The sequence below is a fragment of the Oncorhynchus clarkii genome, chromosome 1, assembly GCF_045791955.1.
Source record: "Oncorhynchus clarkii lewisi isolate Uvic-CL-2024 chromosome 1, UVic_Ocla_1.0, whole genome shotgun sequence".
Lineage (NCBI taxonomy): Eukaryota > Metazoa > Chordata > Actinopteri > Salmoniformes > Salmonidae > Oncorhynchus > Oncorhynchus clarkii.
Window position 1 is genome coordinate 24,015,630 of NC_092147.1, and position 19,647 is coordinate 24,035,276.

General features: G+C 41.7%; 2 protein-coding genes across 3 annotated transcripts in view; both read left to right on the forward strand.

Moving 5' to 3' along the window:
- Positions 1 to 2,407: 2,407 nt before the first annotated feature.
- LOC139415821 (beta-1,3-galactosyltransferase 2-like) lies at positions 2,408 to 3,923 on the forward strand. The gene is made up of 2 exons (XM_071163952.1): positions 2,408 to 2,497; positions 2,725 to 3,923. Exons 1-2 carry the CDS (start codon positions 2,454 to 2,456, stop codon positions 3,773 to 3,775), a joined length of 1,095 nt encoding a protein of 364 aa, XP_071020053.1. The 5' UTR covers positions 2,408 to 2,453; the 3' UTR covers positions 3,776 to 3,923.
- Positions 3,924 to 5,874: 1,951 nt separating this feature from the next.
- The window catches only part of LOC139392266 (zinc finger protein, FOG family member 1), a 98,511-nt gene continuing 84,738 nt past the window's right edge, over positions 5,875 to 19,647 (forward strand). For both annotated transcript variants that reach the window (XM_071140170.1, XM_071140253.1), the window contains exon 1: positions 5,875 to 6,311. In XM_071140170.1, the coding sequence (XP_070996271.1) occupies positions 6,272 to 6,311 (40 nt within the window). In that variant the 5' untranslated portion in view covers positions 5,875 to 6,271. The remainder of the gene's footprint in view (positions 6,312 to 19,647) is intronic.

The window sequence follows — 19,647 nt, forward strand, 5'->3', positions numbered from 1 at the left end:
CTGCAGCTTGGTCCGATAATTATTCCAACGAACGTGACAGAATATCCCATCAAACCAGGACCAAGCAGCGTGCCCAAAGAGGGAAGGATTTCTGGACATGGGAAGAAGTGATGGGTAGATGCGAAACCCTTCCTTGGCAACAGACGGAAGGAGATTGTGGAGGACAGTGACGACGACAGGGTTTGCGGCTACAGAAAGCCCAAGGACAACCCCAAGTTTTTTGGGGGGCACATGGAGCTGGTGGCTGAGCAGAGGGAAAAGCCAGAGACTGTCAGGGAGGCAATGGCAAAGTTGGGAGAGTGAGAGATGAGAGAGATGTTGTACAAGTGTGTTCTGTTCAACATCCGACCAGAGGATCCGGTTAGCAGTCTGGTGCAACCTGTGCCGGTTCCACGCTTCTGGCCTCAAGTGCACCTCTCCAGTCCGGTACGTCATGTGTCTCCTCCTCACACTCTCCCTGAAGTGCGTGTCCCCAGTCCGGTACGTCCTATGCCTGCTCCTCGCTCTTGCCATGCGAAGTGTGTTAAAGTTCCGATACAATTGATTCCGGCACAGCCCAGTACGTCCTGTGCCCGCTCCTCGCACCCTCCCTCAAGTGTGCCTTCCCAGTCAGGTACGTCCTGTGCCTGCTCCTTGCACTCTCCCTGAAGTGCGTGTCCCCAGTCAGGTAGGTCCTGTGCCTGCTCCTGGCACTCTCCCTGAAGTGCGTGTCCCCAGTCTGGCACCACCTGTGCCGGCTCCACGCACTATGCCTCCAGTGCGCCTTCCCAGTCCGGTGCGTCCTGTGCCTGCTCCTCGCACTCTCCCTGAGGTGCGTGTCACCAGTCCGGTGCCACCTGTGCCGGCCCCACGCATCAGGCCTCCAGTGCGCCTCCCCAGTCCAGGGCTTCCGGCGACGGTCAACGGTCCGGAATCTCCAGCTCCATGGCCGGAGCCTTCCCCTGCGCCGTTGCCCAGTCTAAGCACGGCGTCCAGTCCAGCTCCAAGGCGGTAGCCTTCCCCTGTGCCGATGCCCAGTCCAGCCACGGCGTCCGGTCCAGCTCCATGGCCGGAGCCTTCTCCTGCGCCGGTGCTCAGTCCAGATACGGCGTCCAGTCCTGCTCCATGGCAGGAGCCTTCCTCTGCACTGATGTCCAGTCCAGATCTGGTGTCCATTCCCGTTCCATGGCAGGAGCCTTCCTTGATACCAAGGTCCAGTCCAGGCACAGTGTTCAGCCTGGGTCCATGGCTGGATCCACGGGATGAGCAGGTTCTTCGGCCCGCACCAGAGCTGCCCCCGATGCTGGCGGATCTGCAGGATGAGCGGGTACTTCGCCCCGCACCAGAGCTGCCACTGACACTAGACACCCCCCTAACCCTCCCTTTTGGGGGGTACTGTCACATCCTGACCATAGAGAGACCTTATTTTCTATGTTAGAGTAGGTCAGGGCGTGACCCTGGGGTTTTCTAGTTATTATTTTCTATGTGGGGTTCTAGTTTAGTTTTTCTATGTTTCTATGTTTGTGTTTGGTATGATTCCCAATTGGGGATCATATCTAAGTAGCATTTTTTTGACCTGTGTTTTACGGGATATTGTTTTGAGTTAGTGTATGTTACACCTCTTAGTTACGGTTCGTTGTTTGTTTCGTTCTTTCTTTGATGTATTGTGTGTTTCTAATAAATAATATGTGGAAATCATATCGCGCTGCAGCTTGGTCCGATAATTATTCCAACCAACGTGACACTAACAGCCTACAGCCCAACTCACAAAACAACGGTCTTTGAACAACACGCTTAGTAAGGCTATTCAGGGATACCTAAGTTGTCAAGGGCTTTAAAAGGGCTTTAAAAGAAGGATGTAAAAACAAATAAGAACACATGTTTGCTGGAGTGAGCTTGGTCAGAGTTGGCAACTGTATTTCAAGGTGATAATGTCCAGTGATGCATGAAGGGACAAATAAGTTACATTACAGTAGATTGTATTGAATTTTCTTTGACTCTTTTGACAATAATACACCTCTTTACTTGGGTTTTGTCCTTTAGTGAAGCACTGACCTGTGTCTCACTGCAGATTTGCAGTATAAGCCAGCTTTGTCCTTATAACCTTATGTCAGTTTTTTGACCAGCTGGTGTTCATAGCAATGCTCAATATCCTTTGGGGTAGTGTACTAATCCTGAATGACTTTGACTGTCTTTTTCTAGTGTTCTCTGTTGGAAATGTTACGAGACCAGATAGTGCTATTTTTAGTTGTATAGTTTATTGGCACCATGATTTAAGTATAAGGCTCTTAACTATACCCAGCGCCACTTCATGCATGCTGCCGTGCCACTATATATATAACATCACACGTAATGCTGTCTGGATTAGGATTTTGTCAGAGACTGCTGCAACATACTGTATGACCAGTATAAATCACAACAAGTTTGAAGGGCAGGCCGTGTCTGGCTGACCAGGTCAAAGAAAGCTGTTATCCATGGAACTTCAACACTTGAATATCAGTGGAACAAGTGGTAACAGGTAAATGCATTCTGACTTATATCATTGGCTTTGTGTTCTTAAAAGTCTTCACAAGACTGTCTTACAAGTAATGTATTTATAGTGGACTTAGTGATATATTGAACATGGTCTTCTATTAATATGATTATTTTTTATATCATGTTGTTCAAATAAATTAAACAATAAAAGTAAAATAATTTAGCACATTGACCTGTTCCTCTCTTTTAAAATCTCCCCATTACTTTCAGTAAAAAAACAGAAGACAGTGGAACATGTCAATGCATGAGGTTTCTCCATCGGAGGTGTTTTGTGCTTCTCCTGGCTGTGGGGATCCTGGTGATCTTCTACGTAACCACCCTCTTCACTCTTCATATAAGACAGACCCCACTCTGGCTGCTAGGAGGCCAGGATCTAACTCCTCTCTCTTATATCAATGGAAATGAGGGGGAGTTTTTTCCGCCATACAATGTAGCATACCCACAGAAATATAAGTTTGTCCTGGATGAGCCTCATGAGTGCCAGGACCGCAGCCCCTTCCTGCTTCTAATGGTGCCAGTAGCTCCTGGTAATCTGGTAGCCCGGGAGGATATCCGGAAGACTTGGGGTAAGGAGAGCCTGGTTCTGGGACGGGCTGTGCGTCTGTTCTTCCTGTTGGGCCTGCCCAGTGGAGTGGAGGCAGAGAGGATGCAGGAGGAGGTGCTGCTTGAGAACCAGCAGTACCATGACATGCTGCAGAGTGACTTCCAGGACAGCTACTTCAACCTGACCATTAAGACCATGGTGATGCTGGAGTGGCTGGCCTCTCGCTGCCCCGGCGCCTCCTTCGCCATGAAGATCGACTCTGACATGTTCCTCAATGTGCACAACCTGGTCAACATGCTGATAGACCCAACTACACCAAAGCACAACTACATCACTGGGAAGTTCAGCCAAAACACACAAGTGGTGAGAGACCGCACCTCAAAGTGGTACATTCCCAATAAGGTTTACCCCAGTACCAAATTCCCTCCCTACCTTTTGGGAAATGGTTATGTCTTTTCCATAGATCTTCCTGAGAAGATAGTGGAAGCATCCAAACAAGTCCGTGCCATATTTTTAGAGGATGCCTACCTGGGTATGTGTCTGAGCCATTTAGGGATTGCAGCCAGTTACCCACCTAACTCTTCCCTCTTCAAGCTTTCCATGCCCTACACTCATAATCGCTGTTACTACTCTACTGTCATCACTACTGAAATGGACCATGTGAGTGACCTGCTGCGAGTCTGGGAGGACTTACAGAGACCTGGCACCCCCTGCTAAGGACAATGAACACCTCTTAAATCTTTGAATCCTTACCCTGCTAAGGACAATGAATACCTCTTAAAGCTTTGAATCCTTATAAGTATTAAACACACTATGTAAGCACATGCATACAAGTACTAAACAAATAGGTAGGCACACACGCACACACACAGGTATCATAGTATAATTCACTCACTCTCAAACAGCTTTTTCATGTCATTCTAAAGTAGTAACATGTTATTACATAGTAATTACCACATGATATGATCAGATAATGTTGTTACAATAACAGCATTACTACACAAGTAGAGCTACGTATTGTGTAGTGTTACTGCTCGGTCTTGCAAGTATAATTTCCCATGACTGTCTTAAATTCAAATGTCAACGTGGGATCTTGTGTGTATCTATGAAGTAAGTATCAAATGATGTTCTAAGATCTTCAAAGACGAGCATGATCTGTGTGTATCACATTATCACATGTGACAGTATAGTCTCAATTTCTGTACATCATCAAGACAAACTCATATGTGGACACAACATAACAGCTACCGTGCTGTTACACACCAGCCTTTTTCTACTGCACAAGATTTTCACTGTCACTAGATGGCAGCAGTGAATTTGACTTAAACATTTGTCTTGTGTGCTATTGTTTTGGTTGCTTGTGATTTGTACACTCAGTTGATGCCTACTTAAGATTGATATTGTTACAAATTCCTGGAATGTTTGTAAAAAATGTTAAACTGAATAAAAACGCTTAAACTATTTTTTAAATATTGAGAATATACATTGCACACCAACAATCTATCACTTGGTTTCATTTTGGTAGTATAAATAGTGATGTGACTATTTTAAAGCCGCACTCCTCAGTTTGTGCATACCCTAAAAGAGTGAGCTAACAACAAAAATGTAAACAATGGAGCAAATGCATCCCATAACATTTTCCTATACAAATAGTAGGCTACTTGATATATACATATGTTCTCAATTAATGATATACCAGGATAGAGCAACATACATTATTTGAAGCTATATTTTCTAATGACAACATAAATCTAATCAAATTAAATTGTATTTGTCACATGCGCTGAATACAACAGGTGTAGTTGTAGACCATACAGTGAAATGCTTACTTACAAGCCCTTAACCAACAATGCAGTTTTAATAAAAAGAAGTGTTAAGTAAAGAATAGATAAGTAAAAAATCAGAGAGCAGCAGTAAAATAACAGTAGTGAGGCTATATACAGGGGGTACCGGTTAGTCGAGGTAATTGAGGTAATATGTACATGTAGGTAGAGTTAAAGTGACTATGCATAGATAATAAACAGAGAGTAGCAGCAGCGTAAAAGAGTTGGGTGGGGGGGGGGGGGGGGGGGGGTCAATGCAAATAGTCTGGGTAGCCATTGGATTAGCTGTTCAGGAGTCTTATGGATTGGGGGTAGAAGCTGTTAAGAAGTCTTTTGGACCTAGACTTGGCGCTCCGGTACCGCTTGCCGTGCGGTAGCCGAGAGAACAGTCTATGACTAGGGTGGCTGGAGTCTGACCATTTTTAGGGCCGTCCTCTGACACCACCTGGAATAGAGGTCCTCGATGGCAGGAAGCTTGAACAATGTTCTAGGTTTTCCAGGTAAAACTTTGAATTGACTTTGAATTGAATTGCATAAAATGAAAAATGTTGCACATTACCTATGATATTGCATTTACGTGCACCAAAGATTTCCTTATGCAAGATTTCCATGTCTTCATTTTCTCATCAATTTGTCTTTCTAATTATATCATAGCTGCCTGTCATCTTTAAACGTGACGTTTTCAGGAGTCAAGTAAGTGTGGGTTAATTCCAAAAGATGAACTATCAGGCTACCTTATAGTTTGCACATTATACAGATCTAATACAGCATACCAATACTGTATTATGCTGAATTTCGACCATTTTAGAAAAGTTTCGAGTCAAAACAAACGTTATCAATTAATACAATTAAAGTAGGTTGGTTGAAGAATTTTGGGGCCTACAATTCACAGAAAAAACCCACCCATAACGGACACGTTAGCCCTACGTCAGACGCAGGGGGCGTTAGAGGGGCGTGTCGGCTCTGCATATCAGCTGTAATGTTTAATGTAACGCTCGCGCTCCATTGAAAAGTGCCCGCCAGTACTCGAGTGTTGGGCGGACTAGGGAAAAACAAAGGGAAAACGAAAACAGTTATAGGCTACATTGACCTCTATAGCGGCAACATTTTATAGAATACTTATAGCGATACAACTGCAGTCACTGGCATCCCGTAGGTGACAGTTAAGACCTCACAAGGAAGAGGAGGAAGGGAAAAGAGAAGACCGCACATCTGGGAAGATATTGAAAAGTAACTAAAGCTTACTTGGCCACAGGTAGTCCTCGTGCGTCAAAGAATATCAAAGTGCAGGTCATGCGGATATCTCCGGCTGGAGATCGATCAGTGTTTCAGTGCTAGTTCTTCCTAGGAAGATCACTTACCTTCAGCGGACCAAGAGCAGGAGAAAGACATGTCCCGAAGAAAGCAGAGCAAACCCCGGCAGATCAAACGTAAGGAAAATAATAAGTTCACATTGATCTTTATTAAAGGTGGTTCATTGCGAACATACTGTATATACTTTGACAGGTGGAATAGGTTTGTGACATTTAGCAGTGACCAAAATAATATTTCTACAAATGACATGCCAAACTATTATAAAAATGAGATTAGGCTATGCGACTATGTTTATAATAATGTTATGGAAATGTGCATTCTTTTTAGCCTACATTTGATGTAGGGTAGCCAACAGTTTCAATGTATAGCATACTGACTCAAATACATTTAAAATATAGGCTAGTCAACTAGCCTAATATCGAGCACATGTTATAAATGCTACTGTTTTAAATGCTACTGTTATAAATGCTTAGTAGGCCTACTAGAGCACATGTATTCAAAATAATCTATCATTTTAAATATGATGTAAAGTACATCTCAGTGTAAGCAATGTTTTCGGCGATATCCTGCTCCACTGTCCACAGTGAGTGTGCAATCAAATATTGTTTTGAAGTAGCAATGTGAACATCATGTGAAAGCTATAATTGTTTTATATGTAGCTTAGGCAAAAATAAAAAATAAATGGTTTATGCAGTTTGTCACAGTGGGTTTTAACATTGGGTTACTTAGTTAGGGCCATGTAGCCTAACTTGCAGTCTCTACCCAACTTTATTTAGTTGCAATATAGGCCCCTAGGCTTAATAAAACGTTGAATTTGCTTGCTCTTTTAAAAACGTTTTGTCCATTGGCAACTGAACTGTAACAGTGGTTTCCTGTTTAATTATGTTGTGGAAACGTCACTGTTCTCTGAAAAAGGCGATGTGAACGCAGATAAACTGCGATCCGATCGCAAGCGAGATAAAGATTAAAATTGGATCTTTTTTTATTTGTTTTCTGTCTGAAGCTGCACTGAGGCTGGCGTTGCATTTCCCCCGGCTTTTCAGTTCTCTTTCCAGAGATGGGGCGTCAGATAGCGCGCTTGCTGATCTCGCATTCTGATAGTGGGTTACAATTGGATCTTTTTTCATCTATCCTTTTAACTCTTTAATGCATAGGCGTTCATTTAAAAGGTCTCTCTCAAACACACTCTCACTCCCTGGCTGCCTACTGCGTTTTGCTCTGGTGCCAGGCCCTCTTTCAGTTATTCATGCAGAAGAGATGCCTTGGTCCGATAAGCACAGTAGCAATATCTTGGAGGTTGAGTTTGAAAGGGTTGCTAAAAAATAAAGCAGAAAGTAACTCTTAAAACGAAAGAGAAATCACATGATAAGGTTATGCATAAAGTGCCCATAAAGATGCTTCTAGTAAAAGGCACACCATTGGGCGGTCATGCTATCTACCCAAATGGACTCTCGAACTTCCCAAATGGACTCTCTGCAACATGCCATCTTCAAAGCAGCCACTTGAAAAGGCTACATGAGAGATATAGGTTTTAAAAAGTATTTGACTAAGTATGGAAGCATTTTTGTAGGCTAGTGTTATTATGTTATTATTATGAAAAATAAAAATCCTCTTCACATGTTATTAATGAAGAGGATGATTGTTCTGTTGGCTAGCAGTAATGTAAATAATAATAATATAAAAAAGTTATTTCCTTTACTTAATATTTTCCCATAGTGGTCTTCCAATTGATCACCCATCAGTCTCACATTGACTGTGGATATAGTCCAGACACTGGAGAGGATAAATCTAAGCTGTAAGCATATCAGGGGTGTCATGGCCTTTGTCTTTATCAGTGCTTACACCATCATGCTTCCTGGCTTCTTGATGTGACACAGAAGTCCCATGATTCTCTTGTGCCTTGGCAGACATTTTAATGTAGGAGGAGAAGTGATAAGGACTTGGAGTTTGATGACGTCTACCATATTGTTCCATAAGCATCACAAGCTTGCTTCTCTGTACTAGCCCATATTTTAATTCATTACTGTGTTGTGGTTATAGCACACTTACTGGGCGGTGGTGGCATTTGGAATGCTGGACCAAAAACAGATGTGTCCAGCATTATGGAAGCCTCAACTCAGGGTAGATATTTGTCTACGTCTTTTGTGCGTAATTCTCCCGATGGTGAAGATCTCTCAAACTGATTATCCATTCCTCCTCGATGGAAAGATATGAATGGGGCACTGGGTCCGGATCTCAGGGCTTATATTTTGGCAGTTGAGATGGAGACAGGATAAGCAGGGGCGGTGATCGCTCCCCCGATAGTGTGAGACAGATGGAGGCGATTGGGATTGAGCTTGCATTATAATTACATTTGGCTGCTGCATTCTCATCTTTGTCGTGTTTGTGTTGTTGTTTGGGACTAGCTGGGTGTATCTTTTGATAAAAAAAAATAAAAAAAACGGGAGAAGCAGATAAGACCAGAAATAAGGATAGCAGGCCTGATAAGGCATAGTGGAAAAATCCAGGAATACAGAAATGATAGATTGTAGGTTTGAAAGCAGACAGCTCGCCCTCTCTGAGATGTGCAGGGCTGATAAGGCTGCCTGCTGATCACTGATAGATAAGTTCAGTCAGATCCACAGATACAGCAGCATTCTCTGCAGCTCTGCCCTCATGACATCACTGATAAAGCTCAGAGGTCACCATGAATAATGCATGGCCGCCTATAGAAACCACGAAGTCACGTCTGTAGGTTCAGACATCTCTGAATTAACATTGACCTCATCTCTTTAGACAATGGCAGTTGCTCTGAAAGTGTATTTATGCATCTAGGGGGTTTTTGAATTGAGATTTTATATAAAATAAATTAAACAGTTTGGATGTAACCCTGTTCTATTTTGAATGGAGGTCTTACATACACTTTTACCTCTATAGGTCATATTACATTTTGTTGTACTATTGAAAGATGAATCCAATCTTCCCAGGCCAGTAAAACATTATAATAATACATGGATCACACACACACAGTCTCATACACACACTCGTAAACCCATACGCCCATTTATACACACACAGCGCCTTAGTGGCTTTCTCTTGTGTGTTTTTCCTTCTTTGTTCTGCTTTTAGCTCGATGTGAACTTTTGATAAGCCCTGGGGCCCGATCTCCAGTGCAGATAGAGATTGCCAAGTGCGATTAGAGTTGTTATCAGCACAGAGCAGGCAGGCTAAGACTCCACTGCAATAACAAAGCCACACGGAGGAGCAGCAAGGCCTGGACCCTGGCAATCAGTTCCACCGTTAATGTGATTAATGTTGTATAATTAGATGATAGGTGTGAATGCATTTCTCTCCCTCTTCTTCAACCTCACCCTTTTCCCCGCCCCCTGTTTTTTTCCCCTAACAAGCATTGTAGTTGATTAATTAAATTAAAACTAATACCACATATTACTCAGTGTAGATTCCATGTAAGATATCATTGAAATGTTGTGTTCGTTGATGATTATCTTGAGTGCTTTTTTGGCAAAAAATGAAGAGCACGTCTATGCCGCTAAAAGGAATAAAATCCAGCATCAGCATAACGCTAAAAGTTGTTGATTTTACTACGAGATATTAGATGATGACGGATTACGCCAGAATTGTGATGCTTTTAAATAGTCTGTTCAGTTTGCGAACATTTAATGACTACATTTACCTCTATAGGCCATATGACTGTTTTTTTTTTTTTTTTTACAATTGAAAGATGAATCCAATCTTCCCAAGTCAGTAATAATAATGAAAATACATGTCTCAGAGTGTCAGACTGACACACACTCATAAACCCATACGCCCATATATACACACACATCGCCTTTGTGGCTTTCTCTTGTGTGTTTTTCCTTCTTTGTTCTACTTTTAGCTCGATGTGAACTTTTGTTAAGCTCTGGGGCCCAATCTCCAGAATGACATCATGGGTCCCTGATCTGTACTACACAGAGATGCATAATTATGGATATATAGCAGAGCACAGTGGAGTACTGTGCAGTACAATACAGCCCAATATTAGATCATATTTTGGGGTATTTGCTCATTTTGTTGGTGGATTCCTGTGTGTATTGGTTTATTTTGTCGTTAGGTTATAGCCTATAGATATGATGTTGAACAGTGTTAGTGGGTGAATGGGCTGCCTGTGTGGGGAAGTTGGCAGGGTTACAGAGGAAACACTGCCTGTTTGGTGTGTGGATGAGTTATTACACCTTCCTGCTATTTACTCTGGGGACTGTAGTGTGAATTTGATGCTCTGCTCCTTGGTCCCCTGGAGCAGTTGTAAATGGTTTCACCTCTGACCTCTGAAGCAAGGACCTTGTTAAAGAGGGAATACTTGCCACCTACTTACAGTAGCCTAATATTTGTCAAACTATTTACTTTTGCAGTAATTGATACTGGGCAATTCCACGGTAACATAATTATGCTTTGACTCATTTTTTTTACTTAAAAAAATATATTCCAAACAAAAACCCTTGATTTCAAAGTTTTTCATCTGCTTATCAAGAAATCAAAGCCTTTACTTATGCCCAGTTTTTAAGATGGAAAATGGTTTCCTTCATTTCCACAAAACATAGACTCTTAGCTTTCATTTGACACCCAAATGGTTCTATGAACTTCAAGTTGGTGCTCATTGGTTCTTTTACATGGAAATGCCCTGCTGTGTTTTGTCTTTGGTGTGGGGTTTGCACATACGGTCCTGTACTGTAGGTGGACTTTTACCCCAGCAACGTAAAGCAAAGAGCCTTTTCCTCAAGTACATAACCCACCCACCTTCCATTCTAATACTGCTGGTGCTGCTTTGTGATGTAGGGACTATGTGACAATGTGCACCTACACTGTAATTACACTGTACCTGCCTATGTAGCAGCCATATAAATATATAGGTATTAATAGGGACACATTGCACAATGGGACCAATGATTCTTTAGTGTCCACTGTGCAGTTGATGATGGATATTTATAGACTGTATAATTGTATTGATGGGCTGAGGTTATGGGTGTTGTTGTAGTATTTACATTGGGGTCTAGATGTAGAGGTTTGTATAGAGCTGGTGTATCGATGTGTGTCCTGGATAGCCATGGGCCACGTGGCAGTGGTCAGGCAGTCGGCAGCCAGGCCGCTGGCCGGGGGACAGTGTGTTATGACAAGCCCCCCCCAGCGCTGCCGATAAGAGAGGCCATTTGCTCCTACTGTGTTCATCGCTCTGTACTGTTCCGGGGTGTAAAAATGCCTTGGTAAACAATCCAGACTGACCTGGTTTTAAAGCTGGCAGGCGGAGGGAGCGGAGCATCACGGGAATAACTCTGCCCACAACCGTTACTGTGATATTGGACATGGAAGCATGTATTCTTGACCTGTAGAATATGATATCTGTATGTCACACAAAATTATGACTCTGCACCTCCACCTCTTATCCAGAGCGACTTACACTAGTGAGTGAATACATTTTCTTACTTTTTTTCCGTACTGGTCCCCCGTGGGAACTTGGCGTTGCAAGCACCATGCTCTGTCAGCTGACACACAGACACAGACACACACAGACACAGACACACACACACACACACACACACACACACACACACACACACACACACACACACACACACACACACACACACACACACACACACACACTGCTAGAAAATGTGCTTTGTCCATAGTGCTTGATTGGGCTACAGCATGTGAAATCTTTTCAGTGAGCAATGGGCAGGGTGTATGAGGAGCAAAAGTGGCGATAAGAACTACTCGGCATCAGGGACAAAAGCCCAGAAAGAGGAGATGTTAGACTGGCCCTGGGGAGCCACCTTAACAGACGTTGTCGAGACCAGCGGCCCCTCCACTGTCTGCTCTCATACACTACACTCTGGCCAGTTAGGATACAGTGGGGCAAAAAAGTATTTAGTCAGCCACCAATTGTGCAAGTTCTCCCACTTAAAAAGATGAGAGGCCTGTAATTTTCATCATAGGTACACTTCAACTATGACAGACAAAATGAGAAAAGAAATCCAGAAAATCACATTGTAGGATTTTTTATGAATTTATTTGCAAATTATGGTGGAAATAAATATTTGGTCACCTACAAACAAGCAAGATTTCTGGCTCTCACAGACCTGTAACTTCTTATTTAATAGTCTCCTCTGTCCTCCACTTGTTACCTGTATTAATGGCATCTGTTTTAACTTGTTATCAGTATAAAAGACACCTGTCCACAACCTCAAACAGTCACACTCCAAACTCCACTATGGCCAAGACCAAAGAGCTGTCAAAGGACACCAGAAACAAAATTGTAGACCTGCACCAGGCTGGGAAGACTGAATCTGCAATAGGTAAGCAGCTTGGTTTGAAGAAATCAACTGTGGGAGCAATTATTAGGAAATGAAAGACATACAAGACCACTGATAATCTCCCTCGATCTGGGGCTCCACGCAAGTTCTCACCCCGTGGGGTCAAAATGATCACAAGAACGGTGAGCAAAAATCCCAGAACCACACGTGACCTAGTGAATGATCTGCAGAGAGCTGGGAGAGAGCTGGGACCAAAGTAACAAAGCCTACCATCAGTAACACACTACGCCGCCAGGGACTCAAATCCTGCAGTGCCAGACGTGTCCCCCTGCTTAAGCCAATACATGTCCAGGCCGGTCTGAAGTTTGGTAGAGAGCATTTGGATGATCCAGAAGAAGATCGGGAGAATGTCATATGGTCAGATGAAACCAAAATATAACTTTTTGGTAAAAACTCAACTTGTCGTGTTTGGAGGACAAAGAATGCTGAGTTGCATCCAAAGAACACCATACCTACTGTGAAGCATGGGGGTGTAAACATCATGCTTTGGGGCTGTTTTTCTGCAAAGGGACCAGGACGACTGATCCGTGTAAAGGAAAGAATGAATGGGGCCATGTATCGTGAGATTTTGAGTGAAAACCTCCTTCCATCAGCAAGGGCATTGAAGATGAAACGTGGCTGGGTCTTTCAGCATGACAATGATCCCAAACACACCGCCCGGGCAACGAAGGAGTGGCTTCGTAAGAAGCATTTCAAGGTCCTGGAGGGGCCTAGCCAGTCTCCAGATCTCAACTCCATAGAAAATCTTTGGAGGGAGTTGAAAGTCTGTTTTGCCCAGCAACAGCCCCAAAACATCACTGCTCTAGAGGAGATCTGCATGGAGGAATGGGCCAAAATACCAGCAACCGTGTGTGAAAACCTTGTGAAGATTTACAGAAAACATTGGCCTCTGTCATTGCCAACAAAGGGTATATAACAAAGTATTGAGATAAACTTTTGTTATTGACCAAATACTTATTTTCCACCATAATTTGCAAATAAATTCATTAAAAATCCTACAATGTGATTTTCTGGATTTTTTTTCCTCATTTGTCTGTCATAGTGTACCTATGATGAAAATGATAGAATCTTAGAAAAAAAGGTTCCAAAAGTTGTTTTGGGCTGTCCCCTAGGGTTGCAAAGGGTCGGAAACTTTCCAGTAAATTTCCGTAATTTTTCAGGAAATTTTCCATGGGAAGTTAAGCCCTTGAATTTATCTTAAATTCATCAAAAAAGTTAGCTTATAACAGTGAACCTTTTTTTGTGGGATACACATAAGGCAATTCTAGGTCTTGTGGCATATTGTGGTTAAACTATCCCCAATTCAATGGAATTGCAACCCTCTGCATGCACAGTGCATTCTTCCATCATTGTTTGAGCCAAAGACTACATGCTTTCTGGTAAGTTTTGATTACAATACTGAGTGGGGTGAATATATTTTATATGACATACATGATTTTTTGTTAACTAGTAAATAGTAGCCTACAGCAAAGTGAGTTTAAATAATTTTTAACTTGTTAACAATTTTTGCAAATTAGTTTTTGCTACCATGTGAGTTTTAGCTTGCGTGAGCCTGCTAACTGAGGAGTGTTAATTCACCTGTTTCCATACATGTTTCATTTTAAAACATTTATCTTACACAGGAGTTGTTTAATCTAACTGCTTAACTATTTATCTGTACATGGAATTGTATTAGGGTTTTTTTATTTAAAAAATCTAATCTTTACAGGAAAATGCCACGGGCACCATCTGATGTGTGATACATTTCACTGCAGCTAATGTAGAATGAAAAGCTGTGTACATTTTCAAATACTGTGAAGAATGCAACAAAGATGCAGAATCATCTGGCCAAGTGCATAAAGTTCCCTCGGCGCTCACAACAAGCAACCTCTGACAAAAGTCCCTTCTATTTGAGGTGAAAATGAGGAATCAGACACCTTATTGATAGCAACAGCTCATGGTCCTCCTGGAATCCATTTCTTTGACTAAATGGAGGAACGCAGTCAGAGAAATGTTGATGAATATCTTGCTTGAGCTGTACACAGTTGCTGTGTATGCAACTGGTTCACCACTGATGCTCTCAGGCAATGTGTATTGGAAGAGATTTCTGTATGTTCTTCGACCAGCATACACCCCTCCAACCAGACAAGCTTTATCTAGTCATTTGATAATTTGATGGATGCAGAGTTCAACAGAGTTCAAGTGAAGATCAAGCAAATCATAGAGAAAGCAGACTGTATTACAATCATCAAGGGTTGAAAAAATGGTGGCCATCCGGGCAAATTTGAGGCTTTTTGAGCCTGACAACGAGCCATCCTCAACAAGGTTGGAAAGTGACAGTGAAGATGAGGCCTCAGAGTCTGATGTTCAAGAGGTGGACATTGAGGAGGTCCAGGGAGAAGACATGGAAGCCTGTGAAGAAGACAACCAAATCTTTAGTTTCTAGACTTTAGTTTCTTTCATTTTACAGATGTATGTTGAAAACGTTTTTGGGAGATACGACGGATCATTGGGGATCATTCAATATTCCCTTTCTTTTGTTGTTCAGTGAAATCATCCCATGTGAAGAGTCAACTCATTTAATTAAAGTTCAATTCGTAACTAAATAGTTTTGTTTATTTCTATTGGAAGGATTTCATAATTTGCAATTGTCTACTTATGATAAGGTAAAAGGTTTCTGTTTCTGTCTCCGTATGATATGGTAAATATGTCCAATGCAAAAAACATCTACATTTAAATGGTATTAATATTCATTTGCATATATTTCCATTTATTCCTGTTAATTCCCATATATTCCCATTAATTCCCACGGAAGTTTCCACCTCTGAATATTCCCCAAAATGTGCAACCCTACTGTCCCAATAGGAGAACCCTTTTTGGTTCCAGGTAGAACCCTTTTGGGTTCCCAAAAAGGTTATGCCTGGAACCCAAAAAATTATTTCAAAGGGTTCTCTTATAGGGCCAGCTGAAGAACCCTTTAATGTTCTAGATGTTCTGTTTTTTCTGATAGTACTGCACTATGTAGGGAATGGAGTGCCATTGTGAATGATCTTTCTCTGGTTTGCATTATGCTTGTGTAAACCATGTGTGTTCTTGCCCTGTGGCTGAAAAGGGACCTGTCAGTCAAAGACAGTTGTGTAGGCAGAGGGATTTAGATTAGAGGTCGACCGATCATGATTTTTCAACGCCGATACCGATACCGATTATTGGAGGACCAATGGTTTAAATAATGCAAAAACAAAAGTGCAATATGTGCCATGTAAGAATCGTAACGTTTCAGTTCCTTGCTCAGAACATGAGAACATATGAAAGCTGGTGGTTCCTTTTAACATGAGTCTTCAATATTCCCAGGTAAGAAGTTTTAGGTTGTAGTTATTAAAGGAATTATAGGACTATTTCTCTCAATACCATTTGTATTTCATTAACCTTTGACTATTGGATGTTCTTATAGGCACTTTAGTATTGCCAGTGTAACAGTATAGCTTCTGTCCCTCTCCTCGCTCCTACCTGGGCTCGAACCAGGAACACATCGACAACAGCCACCCTCGAAGCAGCGTTACCCATGCAGAGCAAGGGGAACAACCACTCCCGAGTCTCAAAGCGAGTGACGTTTGAAACGCTATTAGCTAACTAGCTAGCCATTTCACATCGGTTACACCAGCCTAATCTCGGGAGTTGATAGGCTTGAAGTCATAAACAGCGCAATGCTTGAAGCACAACGAAGAGCTGCTGGCAAAATGCACGAAAGTGCTGTTTGAATGAATGCTAACGAGCCTGCTGGTGCCTACCACCGCTCAGTCAGACTGCTCTATCAAATCATAGACTTAGTTATAGCATAATGACACACAGAAATACGAGCCGTAGGTCATTAATATGGTAGAATCCGGAAACTATCATCTCGAAAACAAGACGTTTATTCTTTCAGTGAAATACGGAACCGTTCCGGGTGGCATCCATAAGTCTAAATATTCCTGTTACATTGCATAACCTTCAATGTTATGTCATAATTACGTAAAATTCTGGCAAATTAGGCAGCCCAAACTGTTGCATATACACTGACTCTGGGTGCAATGAACGCAAGAGAAGTGACACAATTTCACCTGGTTAATATTGCCTGCTAACCTGGATTTCTTTTAGCTAAATATGCAGGTTTAAAAATATATACTTCTGTGTATTGATTTTAAGAAAGGCATTGATGTTTATGGTTAGGTACACGTTGGAGCAACGACAGTCCTTTTTCACGAATACGCACCGCATCAATTATATGCAACGCAGGACACGCTAGATAAACTAGTATTGTCATCAACCAGGTGTAGTTAACTAGTGATTATGATTGATTGATTGATTGTTTTTTATAAGATAAGTTTAATGCTAGTTTGCAACTTACCTTGGCTTACTGCATTTGCGTAACAGGCAGGCTCCCCGTAGAATGCAATGTAATCAGGTGGTTAGAGCGTTGGACTACTTCACTGTAAGGTTGCAAGATTGAATCCCCGAGCTGACAAGGTAAATTTCTGTCGTTCTGCCCCTGAACAAGGCAGTTAACCCACCGTTCCTAGGCCGTCATTGAAAATAAGAATGTGTTCTTAACTGACTTGCCTAGTTAAATAAAGATTAAATAAAGGTGAAAAAATAATTTAAAAATCGGCAAAATCAGTGTCCAGAAATACCGATTTCCGATTGTTATGAGAACTTGAAATCGGCCCTAATTAATCGGCCATTCCGATTAATCGGTCGACCTCTAATTTAGATACTTGTGGTAGGGGCCACAGATTGGACATAACACATTTTACATATTTAGCATACGCTCTTATCCAGAGTGACTTACAGTAGTGAATGCATACATTTTCATATTTTTTTCTACTAGTCCCCTGTGGGAATCGAACACAGTGTTGCAAGTGCCATGCTCTACCAGCTGAGCCAAACAGGACTAACACATCATAGAAATGTACTTTTCGGTGTTCAGGTTTCTAATGTACAGTAAGAAATGGGAACGGTTGAGTGAGCAAAGAAAAGAGAAATAAGTAAAAACTTAAAAATGAGAAATAGTGATGATGGGTTAGATGGTGTCTTTGTCCACCCCACTCATTACTAGGCTTCTTCAAGTCCAGTGTCTCATCACTTCTTGTCACCCCTTCTCATTGGGAAATCATTCTGTTGTGAGGAGAGAGATGATGTAGTTCAGACATCATGTTACACACCACTACCTTTGTTATCTTCCAATAGGCAGCCATGACAAACTATCTTATATCTTCCCTCTCTTAGTATCTTATTGATACTGTACGTGCACATAATGAAATACATAATTGTGCCCAGATGAGATGAGGGAACAACATGGCAGATTGAGTCAGACAGTATGACCACAACTGAAACTCCTTTCCTTTAAATAGTGTGTAGATGAAGAAGTTTCCTTCTTGACATTCAATGAACGACAAGAGAGTACAAATGGGGAAGAGGAAGAGAGGGAAGAGCAATCGGGTGGTTTAATGACATCCGTTGGCATTCAGATGTCTAACATCATTGCCATCCTTTTAGGACATGGACTAACCTACAGTGTCTGTTCGCAGCCAGTTCAACCTCTGTAGACTATGAAGCCACCGTGCTTCCATCTTGGCACTCCCCCACCATTGTAAAACATATTTTAATGCTATAGAAATGCATATATTAATGTCCACATAAATTTTTGCCACATTTATTCTATTGCAGACACCTTAAAGTGGAACGGACAGCGTTTTCACTTTTCTGCAGATATGAAACAAACAGACAAAAGTATAACATTCCCAGTTTATGCTACAATACCAACTATATATAAGGCTTTAAAAATAGATTATATTTGACTCAATATTCCATGACGTACAACTAAGGCATTATTGGCAGAATAGATGGATGCAGTTCAATGCTTGGTAGTCCAACAAATATTGCTATCAGGTTGTAAATCATAGCTTTTGTTTGCTGCCTCCATTCGGGATTCAGTGTTTCAGTTTCAATGACTCAATATTTTGGAAGTAAATGGACAAATGCAACTAAGTCTGGGAATGTCAATACAATCAAACTAGCAAGGGCAATGACCACAAGTCAGTCATAACATGGCTAATAGGCTAGTGTATCTATCTATGTAGCAAGCTAAAAAAAACACGGAGCCTAAGTCATGTCATGCTATTGGAGGAGTGGGTGAGTGACTGACTTTTTCCTCTCATATCGTTTTTCTGTGGCTATACACAGCTAGAGATGCAGGTGTCATTTGGTTAGCTAGCAAGAACTTGAACAACTGTTATCCAGTTAGCCAGAGTGAATTTGCGAACTCAAGAGATATGCTATCTACTCCGATTTCAGAGCACTCTCGTCTGAGTGTGCCAGAGCGCAGAATAACAAATTAATTTACAAAAGTGCAACACCCGCTGAATATGACTAATGTCAGCAAACATAGACCAAAAAAGTAATAGCTAGTCAAGAACGCTCTAGATAACATGTAAACAGCCTAACCAGCTATGCTATGGTGAGTAAAATGGTCAGAGTGAGGTGTTCTCTCATTTGTGTCTAGAAGTAGCTAGCTAGAAAGCTAGCCAACTTTAGCCAGTTAGCTTGGGTGCTCGACTAACCTGTGCCCCCGCACATCGACTCTGGACCGGTACCCCCTGTATATAGCCTTGCTACTGTTATTTTATTGCTGCTCCTTAATTATGTGTTATTTTTTACTTCAGTTTATTTTAGGAAATACTTTAACATTTTTTTTTCTTAAAACTGCATTGTTTGGGCTTGTAAGTAAGCATTTCACTGTAAAGTCTACACCTGTTGTATTCGGCGCATGTGACAAATACAATTTGATTTTATTTGATTTTGCTTGGTTGGGACAAGGGTGCATTGGCAGGATCGAGTTTGAGAAATCAAATCAAATCAAGCTTTATTTATACAGTACATTTCAGATATGGAATGCAATGTGCTTCACAGAAAAAAAAGAAGAAACAAATATTTCATTTTATGTTGTTGCTTACAACACAACAAACATAAGAGGATAAAAAAACAGAACAACTCAAAAGCACCTTTACATGCTGACTAGACCGCGCGTGTCCTCGTGCGCCATAGCGTGCATGTTGATCAGGACACGCAGGTTGAAATATCAAAA